Source organism: Epinephelus fuscoguttatus, linkage group LG3 (assembly GCF_011397635.1).
Source record: "Epinephelus fuscoguttatus linkage group LG3, E.fuscoguttatus.final_Chr_v1".
Lineage (NCBI taxonomy): Eukaryota > Metazoa > Chordata > Actinopteri > Perciformes > Serranidae > Epinephelus > Epinephelus fuscoguttatus.
This window is the reverse complement of record NC_064754.1, coordinates 40,427,367-40,443,628: the sequence shown is the minus strand read 5'-3', so window position 1 is coordinate 40,443,628 and position 16,262 is coordinate 40,427,367. Positions and strand designations below refer to the sequence as shown.

The 16,262-nt window shown below is 41.0% G+C and overlaps 1 protein-coding gene across 1 annotated transcript; it reads right to left on the bottom strand.

Annotated features, from left to right (window-relative positions):
* Window positions 1-226: 226 nt before the first annotated feature.
* wfs1a (Wolfram syndrome 1a (wolframin)) lies at window positions 227-14,304 on the bottom strand. The gene is made up of 12 exons (XM_049572037.1): window positions 14,158-14,304; window positions 13,033-13,644; window positions 10,489-10,568; window positions 8,086-8,230; window positions 7,820-7,993; window positions 7,477-7,554; window positions 7,251-7,381; window positions 7,007-7,147; window positions 5,118-5,363; window positions 4,702-4,980; window positions 2,764-2,927; window positions 227-2,619 (listed from the first exon to the last, which is right to left on the bottom strand). The coding sequence occupies exons 2-12, from the start codon at window positions 13,637-13,639 to the stop codon at window positions 1,428-1,430; spliced, it is 3,237 nt and encodes a 1,078-aa protein (XP_049427994.1). The 5' UTR covers window positions 13,640-13,644; window positions 14,158-14,304; the 3' UTR covers window positions 227-1,427.
* Between the last annotated feature and the right edge of the window lie 1,958 nt (window positions 14,305-16,262).

Sequence of the window (16,262 nt, the reverse complement as noted above, 5' to 3'; positions counted from 1 at the left end):
TAAACAGCAACAAAAGGGATCAGTGTGTTATATTGGCTTTCCAAATACCATTTTGTGTCCATTGTAGCTCAAAGCACAAAAAACCTGATCAATAATGAAAAAAAGACTAAGATCAGAGTGTTTAAGACAACAAAGCTAGAGAAATCTTGGGTAACAAAGCCAAAAATATATATTTTGTGACACAACCTATGCAATAAATACCTATAAATAAAGACATAAGTAAATGTGCATTTAAAAATGTATTCATGTACACACACAAAGTCACACACATACTGTACATGCAAACTCATTCCCCATACATGTAAGACATTCCCTTGATATAAAAGCAGCTGTCCTACAAAGGTCAGTTTCGTAGTAATGAAAGATAAATTTCACTCTAATAAAATTTCATTTTTAACAAATGTACAGTATCTAGGCATTCAGAAGGGGTCAATACCCAACATTGGCTTCCCTGCATTTAATCTGGCACCATCAAATTATAGGCTTTTATCCAATTCTTTAAAAACAACCCTGGATATTGAAACACAAACCTTCTGAAAACATGACCCAGGACACAAACACTCTTGTTTTCTCTTGGCTCATCAGGATATAAAAACCGAAGCAACGGTGACATGGAGTCTCAAGCATGAACCGAAACAACATCTTTGTAAACTTGTGCTAAACTTATGTAGTAGTAAGTACTTCAAATATGAAATCATTTCATAGACTCTACCTTATTAAAATTTCAATATATTAACATGAGCTGTAGATCCATGTCAGATCAAATTGTAAACAATACAATAAGTTACATTAGTAACATAATCACACAAGAAAGAAACAGCATGGCTTTCTGAAGATAGTCAAGTGAGTCATTATTACTTCAGTTTTACTGTCTTTCTTCTACTGTGTCCTAACAGCAAGTGTCAGTCTACCGCACCACGTCAGATTGCATCGCATGCTCTCTGTCCTCATTGAATCTCTGTTATGATGTGTAAACAAATCACACTCCTATCATCTGTGTGCTCAGAGACATCAGATCGGAGACGCAACTACTGAAAAGATGGGTGAGTATTTACTTTATTGTTGTTGCTACTATACTATATCATACCACCATTTCCACTTTGTAAAACAAGCTAGCTAGCTAGCAAGCCCTGCTGAGAATCCCACACAACAAAGCTAAACAGAAATGGTTAGCTACCTGCCAATCTCCCTCTAGTCAGATGCCAAATTAAGAAGGTTGGCATCTGAGAAAGTATCATACAGCTAACTCCTCATTTTACCCCTGTGAATCAACCGTTCCTCGTCCATCGTGCCACATAAAATAGAAATGGCATGCTGCATAACGCTGCGTCACTCGCAGACAGTTAGGACATTCCAATAAAAAACAATGCCATCAAACTATTTAGTCACTGACGCTCACTTGGGTCGCATTAAGTTAGGACACATTGTCAGGCAGGGATTTTTGCCGATAGAAAGGGAGAGAAGAAAAAATCAAACGCAAACTTCAGGGCTCTCATTGTGGTGCGTCTCCAGTCTCTCTCTATCTTCACCTGTCTGCCCCCGGTCAGCAGGGACGAAACACAGTCCAGACAGTGGATCGCCTTTAACTCAAAGGCTGGAGCTTTGGATCCTAGACGGCCCTCCAGCTTGGTGCTAAACTCCACCATATCTCCAGGATTTAGGTTTAGCAAAACTTGCCTGAACTCATGGCTAGCCATTAGGATTATATCCCTGGCTGGGTCCTCTGTCTCCATACTACCATCCCGGAGCATCCCCACTGTCACCTCAAAACGGTGGCTGTCAAAGCGCTTGACATGGCAGGTATGTTTTGCCAGAGCCTTTATCTGACACATCTCCTCCTCTTCTTGCATTCGGAGCAATAAGGGTAGTGAAATGGTAGCTGACTCAGAACCGGCTGCCAAATTGGCAGCTGTCACGTTTGCAACTGTAGCATTCTTTGGCTCACATTTGGGATAATTCTCTCCATACAGGCAGCGCAGCCAGTCTCCCATGAACACTGGCAACATGCTGATAACCGACTGTGCCCCGTTGTCTGTCTCGACCACGCGGACGTGTTTGAAACGTCCAACCCATGTGACTCTGTGTCCATTAAGATGACTACAAAAGAGCTGTGTCTGGGCCATGCCTTTGGTTTCCCAAGCAGGGGGCCCGCATGCCTGGCTGTACTGTCTCCAAGTCAAGGTGGAATTGTACACCTTCTGTCCCTCTGCATGGTACACATAGATAGAGAAGAATAGGATCACCATGGAGATACAGAGTAAGATGAGTTTGACCGGGCCGCGGTGAGTAAGTGAGCTGAAGACATCCAGAATAGATGTGCTGAAGCGTGTCCACAGCCGCAGGGTGACAGGGATCGCGCAAACTACCAGAGTCACAATCACCTTTGTCAATTCCAGCTCAAGGAACCACTTTAAGACCTGTATCAAGACCATGGCGGCGAGGCCAAAAGCCAGGACAGGCAGGGCAAATAGGAAGAGGAAGTAGGCTACACAGGTGCGCATTAGACCCACAACAGAGGAACTCTGAAGGAGCACCACAGAGAACTCACACCACATGAAGCACACAAGGTATGGAACCAGGAAGCAGTAAGTCCCTCTAAAACCACGCATCCTGGCCATGCTGAAGGTGGAAACAGACAGAAGAGGAAATAAATAATTTTTTAGGGCATGAACTTATCAAGACTGTAGTGGACTTTAAAACCCATTGACACAATATAGTGTCTGAAATAGTGTGTATAACATATCCAATCGCCCATATGCTCACCTGAAGAACAGATAGAACAGATAGACATAGAGCAGGCAGGGGAGACTGAGCTTCAGCACCACTGACTCCCCCAGTGGCAGCGTGGCGAAGGTGCGCCCCAGGCAACGCAGTACTGTCATGTTCTCTGGCAGAAACTGGGTCAGGCCACACAGAGACGATGCAACCTGGATCAAAAAAGAAAGCATGTACATAAACTAGATTTTGTTGCTAAATTTTGAGGGAACAATTTCATTTCATAATCAAGTGTGTTAGATTAAGAAGGATTAAAATAAATATAGATCATGTATGTGTAAAATTCCTGTTAAACATTTCTACTGCTTCATGCTTTGTAAGACTGTAGTTATGATGGTAACAATATTAAAGGAATACTTCACCCCCCAGAATGACCATGTCTATATTAATTACTAACCTCATGTTACATTGAATTTGGAATATGGATGCACAGTATTGGATTTTCTGCCAGTATGCCCATATGCAACCACTCATTTGACTGATACAGATATCAATACATCCACTTTTTTCCCTACCTAATTTTAGTGATCATCAAGTCTCTTCTGTAGTGGAATTAACATGATATTATTCCCTCATACTCTTACTGTGATGGCCCAACAGCAGATGGAGACGTGAAATACAATGTTTTTCAATGTACGTAATATTCATTCATTGTGCAAAATAAGAAAGAGCATGTTGGCCGATTCTGACAGTTCATTTTAAAGCTGGCCGTTATCAGTGATGTGTTGATATCATTGTGTATCCCTAATTTGGGGAGATTTTTCTTGCATCACTTGATGGTGATCGAAGAATCCAAAGACAGAAAAAATTCTTGAAGAATTTTCAAGAAGAATTGAAGTCGAACAGCGATGCTGGACCTTAATAGGTTACTCGTTACTAGTAACATGTAAGACAAATAATATTACCTTTCCCAATAACAAGTAGTGTAATGAATACTAATAAAGTTTCAGTGATAATATTACAGTTACCCCCCAAAACAAATAATTTGTGACAACCTTACTTTTGTTGTCATCCTCCTAATGATTTGAAATCCAACAATCCAATCACATCCCCAGTTTTATTTTCATAATCATCTCCACATGCACACCACAAAGCAGCCAACTAGTCTGGAGAATGGAATTGCTTATGTTCAGCTGCTCGGTAATGTTTCCATTACTTTCATTTTGGGGGGAGGAAAGAACCTCCTGCAACACCTACTATAACTGACAGCACAATAATATAAAAATCCACCCCACCAAAGGTGAACCCTCTGTGAATGCAGAAGATGGCTGTAGCCCTGCACTGGCAAAATGACCAAAACTTAATTTTAATCATGGACAGCTGCAGGCTACAAACACTCTGTAATGAAGCTTGTGGCTGGATATGTGGTGAATGAAATGTTGCCTATCTCCATGATTGACTCTTGTCTTCATCTTTCAAGCCGATCCTTGGGGAAATATCAGCCGCAGGCAACAGAGGGTAAAGAATCATTTGCAAGTTAGCCTTGGCTGCGCTTACTGGCTCATATGCTAATCTCTGTTTTGAGGAGAAAGGACACAATTACCATCTTGTGGTGTGTAACTGAAAAGTAATAAAAGAGGAGTGCTGGCAGGGAGAAAATAGTAAAGTTATTTACTTTTGAAAAGAGTAACGAGTAATGAGTAGTACATTGTTTGAGTAACGAGCCCAACACTGAAACCGCACAGGCGCGCTGTACTCCTTGTCCGTGCCTGGGACTGTTTATGCTAAAGGATTTTGAAGAGTAAGGTTTTAGCCAAACTGCATGTGTATGAGCACACAACTTGAAAAATGAGACTTGTATTATACTGTACAAGTTAAGTATTCCCTTAAATATATTGCGTGATTTGCAGTTATTAGGCTACAGCATGCAAAACTGCAATTCAAAAATTTTTAGTCACGTTATGCCAGTGTCGTGCTCCCCCTGACCTCTATGGCCATTGCTCGGTGTGCGTATGTGGCAGCAGTGGGGCTGAGGCTCTTGTAGCTGACAGCAGTGAAGAGGATGGCCACAGTGGAGAGCTCAGAACACGGGATCCAACCCTTGTCAGCTACAGGGAAGGAGAAAATAACAAAGAAAACAGAGAGAATAAAATAGAGGTACGGTTCTAGGTTGTTCCAGCCAAAGTTGGTCTCTGCCTGCTCCACATCCAGGCCTGGCTCGAAACGTGTCAGCAGAGATGTTAGGGCGCTTAAGTTCTCCCAAGCCTGCCATAAAAAAGGGAAAGGAAGATGTTAGATCAAAGAGTGAAGACGACGCTGACAGGTAAGATTGCAAGCATCCATAACTCTTCACTGCATTTCTGCCTGTTTTGAAACATCAGCCAATAGCCAACTATACTCACCTTGCTGCTCTGTAAAATACGCAGTGTGCAGATGATCATGGAGATGAAAGAGAGGTAGAAGACGAGCAAGGGGATGACAAAAGCAAACAAGTCAACAGTCAGGTTGCTGATAATGAAGAAGAAAATAAGTGCATTAACATGTTGCGTGGGGATGACTGTGCTCAGCCACTGGACGCCAGCCCGCGACGCCCAGTCGACCAGGTGCTCCTTCATCTCAATAATGGCATGCAGCGGGTACTGCAGTATCTGAAGTGAAGAGAGACATATATAGAGAGAGTCCATAATAATTAACATTAAAAAAAAACAAAAAAAGAATTAAGAATTGAATAATTTAACAACAGTAAAAATATCCACAGCAAAAGACCTTCAACAGAAATTTAAAGTCCCCCTCCAAATAAAAATCTGTTTATGATTATTTCTATTGGTGCAAAGTTTGTCACCAGAGGTTTTCACATTCCTTTTCTGTGCACTTCCCTAAAATCTGTGATTCAAATGTACATTGGTCAAGCTAGATTGGGTATGTCACTAATTGAAAAGCCAATTTTTAACAGAAAACACAATGAGTTTATTATTAGCACAGATTCATTAAACCAGTTTCATTTACAGTACACATCATTATGATAGGCTAACTGATATCCATGAATTCCTTTGCAGTCATGTTAACTAGCACTAAATCGCTGAGCAGCCCGTCGGCTACAGCGAGATGAAGTGCTTAGCTAACGGTTATGTGATATTGAAACATACTGGCCAATAAGCTGTATCAGTTTTTCAAGATTACGGACATTACTCTGAAATACTGTCCACCTCAGGAACAAACATGATGTATCAACATATGAATCTGCCAGTGATTATTATTTTTGAAAGCTTAGCATTGTATGCATCATTAAGGTGTGTGTTCATACATGGCACTTTATACATAAAGAAGAAAGCAGGAAAAGCTCGCACACTGATCAGAAAAATGTTTTGTCCACTCCAGAGGTTCATGGATGTTAAGGTAGCATGTTTAATGGTTTTCTTTTTATGTGACTCCTTTCACTTTATATATAAAGTCAGTTTTACACAATATAATAGGGGGTCCCTACACTGTCTCTTTCAGCTAACGGGTCCTTGGCCTGAAAAATGCTGAAGACCCGTGGTGCAGAGAGCACAGTTAGCATTAGCACAGTGAAAGTTTTTACAGCATGGTAGAGCATGCAGTTTTTGGAGGCAAACCAACCAAGATAAACAGACTATAACATTGTAGCAAATGTAATTGTATGTTTCACGACTACTAACGCTGTGTCAGCCACTATCGTTTAGCCTACAAGCTAACAAGCCAACAAACACCATTAAAATATAAAAGATCCCAACTATACTACTTAGTATTGTGATTTGCTGGTTGCCAATTCTGGTGCACAACCAACTCCTGGTCTGACTGAGGCTCAAATGTGTATGGCTGAATCTCTCCCATGCTTCCTCTAATGCTAACATTAGCTATCTCAACACGGGTCCATGTAATTGGTTCAACAGCCCATTGATTCGACATCCCATTAGTCCGACTGTCTGCGGTGCTGAACGGCTCGCGGCAGGCGTATGGTGCGCCGCGACTGGCTTGAGGCGGAGTAGGCTCACAGCTTATGTGTTTATGTGTGTATGTGTGTTTATGTGTGTATGTGTGTCACTTTCTTTTTCATTTTAACCAGTATTTCTCAGTGAGGGAGAAAGAGATTTGCTTCCGACCCCTTTTCAGAGTTTTTTTTTTGGTTTTACTTTTTATGTGCAAAAAAAAACATGGTAAACAAAATAATCATAACCATAGCAGAGGATTTTACATACTTTACAATGTGTCTGGAGGAGGACTTTAATGTAGGATAATTCAAGGTATGAATTCTTATATTAGATATGATTACCATTAAGCGTGATTTCATGTCCATGGCTTTTTTCATGGCCCCATTCTCCCTTGTGTCTCCCAGCATCATCCCACTTCTGGCAAAACTCCATGAACGTCTATAGACCTTCTTGTATCCTGGTGGTACCAGCTCAGCCTTGTGCTTTGAAACACAATATTCTGAATAGTTACAATTAAAAATACAATGACATCTATGTCCTCATGATCACAGATTATTCCCATTTTTGCTGATTTGACTCTTTTACCTCCCGACTGCGGTTGTTAGGTGTAAGGCTTTCAGTCTTGGCTGTGACCTGGCTGTCACTCTGGGGCGAAATACCTTGTGCATACTTTTTAGTCATCTCAACAAAGTCATCCAAGTCCACCAACTGTGTGGCTGAGAGGACACAAACAAAGCAGTTACAGAAAAAGACACATTATATTCACTGTTTCTCTCTCTCTCTGTCTATCTCTCTGTGTCTGCATACTTACCCTCATTCTTAACCATGCTCTCCAGTACTTTCTGGGTCTGGCCTGAAGTTGGGGCAGGAATCCTGTTTGCAGTGCCACCTACTGGTGAGAAATGAGTGAGTGTTAAACATTTCCCTGGAGGCCAGCATGCAATATGATATTCTTCACCCTGACAGCTGCAAATACTGAAATCACAAAGGGGAATATATGATATATGTAACAGTAATGGCAGCTCTCATTATAACAACATACCACGACATTCTGGGCAGTCTGTAATACATAAGGCTGGGCTGTTGTCACAATTCAAAAAAATACTTGCTGGTGTCTTTCTCCACATGTCTGTGATTGTGCACAAGCATCCTACCTGGCACTGCATTGACCTGGCTGACATTTTCTAGCATCTCAGCCACAGCCACCTTCGTCTTCCTGTCTGGGTTGAGTTTCCAGTACATCATCATGGCTGCTTTACGCACTGCCAGCTCAAATTTACTTTCTGTTGACAACCTGCGCACATCGGCCTCATTCTCTGGGGTGATTCCTAGGAAAGGAGGACAGAGAAGGAACAGTTAATGAACCATAAACCTGAATACACAAACAAGCATGTGCTTTGTTGAACCGTGGGACAATAACCTTTTTTCTGGATCCAACAGCGCTGCAATGCTCTTGCTGCACCTTTTCTTCCCTGTTTAGCTGCTTTAATCAGCCAGTCAACAGCAATACCATTATTTAGCTCTGCGTCCTTCTCTTCAGCAAGAAGCAAGTAATGCTGACCCAGCTGTAATACAGAATAGAGGGGATAAATTCAGCGTGTGTGAGCTTGGCCTAACACAGTGGTGCTCAAACTTTTTTCAGCAGTGTACCCCCTTTGAAGTATGTTTTCATCTGAGAACCCCATGACCATCACAAAAGATCTTTGGTATAAATGCACAGTGAACAAGCGTAGACATGAATGAATGAATGTGATTGAATTTGTTGCAGCAGCTGACAGTTTACAGCACATAAAGCAAGGGTAAGAACATGTCTGGAAACGGCAAAAAACCCAGTAGTATTTGAAAATACACCCTCACCCCCCCCAGCACAGGGTGTCACGGCAGGCTGGTAGCCAGCAACAGCTCGGGGTCTAACCAGTGTAATGGCAGCAAAAGAAAGTTTGCTGATCTGATGAGGAGCTGTCTGGTCCTCCAGAGCTTGCTGGATTTGAGTTGCTGCAGCGTTGACTGGGGGTCCGTCTTCAGAGCTGTTGCCTGCTCTCCTCCTGGCGAGGTGGTCTGTAGCGGTCAGGGATTGAAACGGAGGATACACTGTGTCGAGGCTTTAGCTAATGTTAACTACATACACATGAACTTGAAGCTGCAGCTATAAGCCTCCTGTTAGCAGAAGGCTAAACTGCTAGCAACATTTTCTGTCCATGTCTGAAATGCTTGCTGATACTGACGTGTTTTATGTATCTTACTGTCTGTCTCACATTTAGGCTGTCTTTCTGATAGTCCTCTTTTCTTTTTTGGGTTTCCCTGCAGTGTGCGCAGTTGTTGCCAATGCTGACACAGTAACTTTCTCTTCAGGATTCTCAGCTATTAAATCAGGCTTTCACCGAAGAAACATGCACGCACATCTGCTTTTGTAGAACATCCAACAGGAACCCTCTCTCTCTGAAATGATCTATGATTGGACAAAGTCTTCTGTCACTGGCAAGATTGTCTAAATTCTGAAAAAATGTCAAGAGAAGGTTAAGAAGTAAGGTTTATCTCAGTCCATCTGAATTACAATATGCTTAAAGTTAATTATGGGATTTTTGCCTCATGAAGCCAAAAATTAAACGGCTTACCCCAGCTTTAACAACTGGATTGAAAATAGCAATACTACTATACATATATAATGAGGTTCATCAGAATTACATTTACAATTTTTATTGAACTTATTATAGTATAGAAAATATGCACGACTGATATTTTGAAAATTTCCATTAAAAAAAATCTACCCCTAGGGGTGCCCATAACCCTATTTGAGAAGCTCTGGTCTAACTAAGTACAATCGGACAATGTCCCCCATTACTTTGGATAATCCTCAAGGTACATTGGTTTAATAGGGATTATTTCTTTGTTAGAAAGTGGCTCTAATCAGTTAACAGTGAAGTTCATGGAATCACATTTGTGACAGGTGACTACAGAACCCATAATTCCCTGTTCCCGAGGCCATCAGGGTCTCTGTCATGGCTATCTACCAGGGGTGGCAGAGGCCTAGGGGTATATCAAGTGACTTGTTTTCCAATCTTAACTGTCATTTCATAACTTCCTTCTCTCACGGTTATCATTTAATAAGTCTGTTTATAGGGGGATGAGATATCACAGGAATATATTCCTGCCTCTCAATAAGTATAATCTCATAAACTTGCTTAATTAGCATGCTTTTTAAATTGTCCAACACTCATACTTCCCTATGTATGGCTGTAGGTGTATAGCATGTCTATTATGATATATGAACATTATTGGAGTGTCTAATCCACTTTCACTGCATGTATATCTTACTACTGTCCCAATTTGGTCACTCGTTTTTGACATGTTCACTTACACACCCTGTGGTTATTTAGGTGCTTGGTATTTGCAAAAACGTGACGTATAGCATGGGAAAGTTAAAGCCATATAACAAGCCACTTAGGAATTTACCCTTTCAGAGCTGACAGGTCTTATATGCAACGTCTCGGCTCATCTTCCACCTCCACCAGTCCCCCCCCCCACACCCCTTTCTTCTACCAGCACAACGTTTTACATTTGTATTTGTTGTTAGAGAACAAGGCGTAAAGAGAGTGTGAATATTTCATTATCATTTGTGCGAATTCAATGCGGTGCTGCAATGCACTGTAATAGTGTTGAGAATGATTTGTGCGTGTGACAGTATCTTGGTGTATCATATTGAAAGCCTAGGATCATCTTCCAAGGGGCCAAAAATAGACACATGCTCACAACCAGACTGAGTGAACCAGCAGGACTGAAAACAATGCCAAGTGCCACTCTGTGTGCATGTGCTTTAACACACCCGGGTCTGAGCTCTGGCATCACCAGCTTTGGCCTTCTCCTCCAGCTGCTCCATGGACAAATCTTCTTCTGGTTCTTCATCTGGAGGAGCGAGAGGAGATAAATGTTCACATATCCATCTCAATCAGTCTCTGAATCAATGGATTACACAACACACTCGCCTCCAAACTTGTACAGCGGTATAACTTTACTAAAGGAGCAGTGTGACTCAGTGCTGATTTTTACACATACTGTGTTCAAAGCCAGCGATCAACAAATCCCTCCTGACATATATCGTGTAACGTGAGAGTAACAAGAAGTCAGAGGTGGAGTAGATGTGAGAGAGTCTGTACATCTGTCTGTCAATGCAGATCATGTGACGACACCCCAGAGCTCCATCAACACCAAGCCCAGCTACTATGTCACACTATTAGTTGTCACTTGCATTGAGTTTCGTAACGGTTACTGTCTCCCTAGTGTCCTTTAAGCAAAGGGGTTCAGGGGTTCGTTGCCTGTAGGGAAAATGTCAAATGTCATATACTCCTATGCACAGCAAGATATCTTACTGGTACATGAGTTTGTTGGTTTCACTTCCAACAGCTCTGCAATATGACAGTGTAATATCACAATGTTGAAGTGTCTAACTAATAATAATTGTTTCAATGTGGGTATTTTAGTTATTGCTGACAAAAGGCTAACAACAGAGCTTAAGCATGTTCAGATTCACCAAGACAAAGAGGCCACTCGCCAGTAGGAAATGTTGGCACTGTACGTTTCTGCAAACCATAAATATGTTCAATTTTAATGTATCATATGTATCATATCATCATTTCTAAAGTGACTCAACATATGAACTGACTGCTACTCAGTAACCGTTGACACAACCGTTGAGTGGTCGGACAACTAGAAAGGCACTATACAAGTGCGGCCCATTTACCATTTTTACCAAGACATCGCTGTGTTTCAAGTGGGGATTAGCCCCCAGAACTGGGTATTTTAAGCCACCACATGGTCTTATCCCATCTGTAACCAAGTTACTGGTTATGGCATTGTTGAAATGTAAAGGTTCAATGTATCCTTAATAACATGCAAAGTGTAATATATACATAGTTTGCATAAAAGTACAATGCCAACATTTTTTCTGGCAGTTGAGTTGAGTGGCTCTGTGAGACTTAGGCACAGCAGTGCTTTGAGCTCAATGCTAACATCAGCATGCTAACATACTCACAAATACATTGCAAACATGCTGCTAAGCAGGTACAGTAGACTATGATGTCTACCATACTCCCCATCTTAGTTTAGCCTGTTAGCATGCTAACATTGGCTAACATAAGCACTCAACACAAAGTACAGCTGAGACTGATGGAATGTTTTGCAGGTATTTAGTTATAAACCAAAGTATAAATAAGATTTGGAGCTTATGATGACACATTAAAAGTTTGGTCAGAGAGAGGGCCACCAAAGTTTTAAAAATCAATCCTAAGAGGAGCATAAATGTGTGCACCAATTTCAATGGACTAACAATTAGCCAATCAGCGCCACAGGTGGGACCAATGCCATTGTCAAGCGTTTGTCGAGCAGTGCACTGAAACCACCGAAGAGTAATAAAACAGTGGTGAGTGCTATAGACATGACACTGCTATCGAGGCAACTTTGCTCCACTCCGCTCTTAAAACCCCAACAAGTATGTTGGCATGGTTACACATCAGTAAGGACTTAAAAAGACGTTAGATTCAGAAGGTTATGTTGGTCTATAGTGGTTGGTTAGGGAATTGAAACCCTCTTCCCAAAGGAAATCGATTAGAGTGGACGCAATGTCAGACTGAAGATGAAAACAGAGTGTAATAAGTTGACCCTTCTGTCTGATATCAGGCAATTGTAAACCTTGTGGTGGCACTACATGAAAACTGAGGGATCACCAAAGTTAGTAGGATGTATCCTCTGGCGACCATGAACATCAGTAGAAAATTTTGATTGTAATCCATCTAGCAGTTGTTGACATATTTCAGTTTGAACCAAAGTAGTGACTGACCAACCATTTCCATCCCAAAGGGCCTTGCTGCTAGCATGACTAAAGCATGCTGCAAGAATATTTGTCCGCATGTTCACTACTCTGAACCTGCCAGTCATATGGTAAACAGGAGAAGGTAATGTATATGCAAAGGCCTTGCTCTTTTTCTCTGTGGAATTTCTTTCAACACAAATCAGTCACTGAGCAAAGCTGGTGGTCTAACAAGCAGGGATTCAGATGTTGAATTTAACTGAACCATTGGATGACGAAAAAAATATTTAACTTGATGTATTGCATTAATTTCTGTTCTTGTATGACACAGAGATGCAGCCCATGGTGCTTCATAAAACAAGATTACAATGAGTAATACTGCATTCTGGCCAAGAGGGATGTTTATCCAAGGGTTGGGTTACCCTGTTACACACGGAAACACACTCCAAAACATAGCTCAAGGCTTAGCACCACAACACTGCAATTGGGTGCAACTTCTACTCTCAGGCCCATTAAAATTCTCAATATGTCATTTAATTCCAAACTCAGAACAAATATTCTTACCATCCTCTTCATCATTGGCGTCCTCCTGTGCTTTCCTGAGTCTCTCCTGTATAATCACCCTTTTGGCCACGGATGCAAAGGTACGTTTCGTGGGGGCGGATATAGTAATTGCAGGAGCTACAGTGGAAGCAGCAGTAGAGGGAGGAGTAGGGGAATCTGTTGGAGGGTTACAGGTCAAGCTTGGTGATGTAAAGGAGGCAGATGTGAGCTTAGAAAAGGATGACATTTTAGGGGTTTCAGGGGTAGAGAGGTTAGGAGACATAACAAGTGGTGTTTTGCTGGGAGGAGGCGAGGACGGTTTAGTGGGAATAGGTTTAGATGCGAGTTTAGAGGGCCCAGTAGGAGTTAAGGGCTTTGACCCCTTCACAGAATCCATCGGTTTAGATGTGTCTTGAGTGGATGTTTGAGAGGAATAAGATAATTTCCTGGGTTGTGCAGCGGTCTCTGTTGAGGATGGAGGTTTGGCAGGGTGAGAAGGAGCAGCAGAGAGGTCACTGGAGATCACTGAAGGAGGAGTCTGCATGGGGGAGGGAGGAGAGGGTCCATCCATGGCAGGGCATGACCCCGGGGTGTTGACACCAGTAGAAATTGATGCCGAATCCTCCATATTTTCTGGAATTAAAAAAAGGGTGCGAGTCATTTTTCATGTAGCTAATAACAACCATGCACTGCAGCAAAATAATTGAGGTCATTTCTAATAGTGAGTCATAAGTGAAAACACAGCTGGGGGGCTGAATCTGTGAACACCCTGTCAGAGAAATTGGACGACCCTATCCTGTGGATGTTTTGCACCTAAATATGATACCTTCACTGTGAAAGGAGAGGAGTTTTACAAACCTCAGTCAAACCATGTTCTACTCAATTTCAGTCTACATCAGGAAGGGTATTAGATATCTAATAAAATATATGTTGCAATAACATGCAATTAAACTAAACAAAGTGACAAATAAAAATAGAAACACTCTCTTAAGGCTATTCAAACTTTGAAAGAAAATTACAGAAGGGTATTATTAAACTACACACGCGGACACTACGTGTGCGAGTAAAAGAGAACTTAATGCCAAGTTCTCCACATGAGACCTGCGCCATAGCAGCACTGAGTACAACAACAGATAGAAACCTTACCTTGCCGATTTCTTCAGGATAAAAACTCAACTTTCAACTCAACTCAACTCAACTGAATTTAAAAGTTGTGTCAGTAGTCCATGCTCTGCTCCGTGCGCTCCGCACAGCTCCGAGAAACCAGAGACGCTCTGGCCGTTGTCAAACTCTCATGAGTCTGGTCTACAACAACACCGCAACTTTACGGTCTGCCCTCTTTAAATAGACTCGGCCCTGATAGGAGGAAATAAATGCCCATCAAACGGCCGACGTATCTGATTGGTTATTAGCGCGCTCTTGCTTCTCGAACTTCTTAGGGAGATTTTAAGAATTTGTATTATTCTAGGAACAATTTGTCTTTAATTATTATCTCAACTCATTCACTCTTTGTCTCTTCCTGTAGCTTTAAAATGCTTTTAAATGGAGGGTTCAATGATGCTGTATGTGCTGTTATTTCCACTGAGCGGCCGCTGTATTTAAGTAGATTATGGGGTTCCAGGTCAAAGGCCTGCTCTTAATCGAGTCTGACTCTCTCCCATATGGCACGGGAGATGTGGGGACAGGCAGCGGTCTGATAGTAAGGTTACACTTTATCATAAAGGTACACCAAGGAGCTCTCATGATTAAGAAATGAGGATAAGCTTAGATGTTTGCGCCTGACTACTAAAACAGCCTGACAACACGTACTGTTCATAAAAGACAAGGGTCTGAAATGTCATCTTCCATTGGATTTCATGAAATTTTGAACATCAAAGTAACATGATTATTTCTTAAAAGTGAGCAACTGGAGATACATTAATTCATGCATTTGATCATCATGAATCATGTTAGTTATATATTGCTTAAGCAAATGATTTACACTTTTATCTAATGTGTTACCCAGTAATAACAATGATCATGTAATGTTTCTGTAAATAAGCCATTAAGTGTACCAAAAAATTAACTAAAATAATATTAAAAATAAATGTAGATATTAATTACTTGAAAAAATGTGACATAAATTGGAATTTCTGTTGTAATTGGCTTATTTATTTACCTTTAAATTACCTCCCGTACTTAGTAGTCAATCACCAGAGGATCCATGATACTATACTATCATGATACAATATTGTTGTGATTTTAAATATGTTGCAACATGCTGAATATTGCAACAATATATATTCCAATACATTGCAATGACCTTTTTTTTTCAACTGTAAATTATGTCCCCGAAGGAAAACTATGTCAGCACCTGTTTTATCTAATAAGATACAGTTTTCAGTCTGTTCATCTGACTTCAGTCATTTTTTGGCAGCAAAATGTATCTAGTGGATTGAAAAAGCAATTGATTAGGCTACATTATTCTAGTAGGCTACCTAAAGTTTAATTTGTATTTGTCATATTAATAATTTATAAATGATACTTAGCAAAAAAATACTATGCTGTATCGACCCCCCCCCCCCCCCCCCACTGCTACACTGTGTACCTTTCTATTATAAATTTCAAATTTAGCTATATATATTTTTACTTATGTTTTAATTCTTTAACTGATCAATTTTTAAAATGTATTTCTGTATTTATTTCTGTACACACACACACACACACACACACACACACACACACACACACACACTCATATATTATATTGACAGAAAAAAAAAAACCTTTATCAATTAATTAATGCCTACATTTTTTGTAAGATTTTTTTTTGGTTGACTCATTTATTTATTTATTTATTTATTTATTTATTTATTTATTTATGTTAGATTCTGGCCACTTCCATCTTCCATGATAGGCCTGTTTCCAGATACGTGGTATACATGTATTGTATGTATGTATGTACATACTGCCAGAACTGTGTTTATACATGAGCACTGTAATGCTTTCCAATAGGCTGTGTGTGCTGTGTTGTGCTGCTGCTGTGCTTCATGGTTTGGTGCATTGTTCCTCTGGGAGCTGTCCACCTGCGTGAGTACTGAAAAGACAGCTCCCAGCTTCTCTCTCCTTCACTCTCCCTCTCTTTCGCCTTTTCCCAGAATCCCCATGGGCCACAAGAAGGACAGTCTGTTGCTGTCTGGAACAAGACTGACTGCTCACATCAGCAAACATCCCATGAGTACATTCAGGTCACTGGTTTCGGCCCAGATGAG

Coding starts and splice junctions, on each gene's coding strand:
- wfs1a (XM_049572037.1), bottom strand. CDS start 13,639: ATGGAGGATTCGGCATCAATTTCTACTGGTGTCAACACCCCGGGGTCA. Junction 7,994..8,085: donor CTGTTGGATCCAGAAAAAAG/GTTATTGTCCCA, acceptor CTCCTTTCCTAG/GAATCACCCCAGAGAATGAG. Junction 2,620..2,763: donor CTGTTCTATCTGTTCTTCAG/GTGAGCATATGG, acceptor TTCCACCTTCAG/CATGGCCAGGATGCGTGGTT.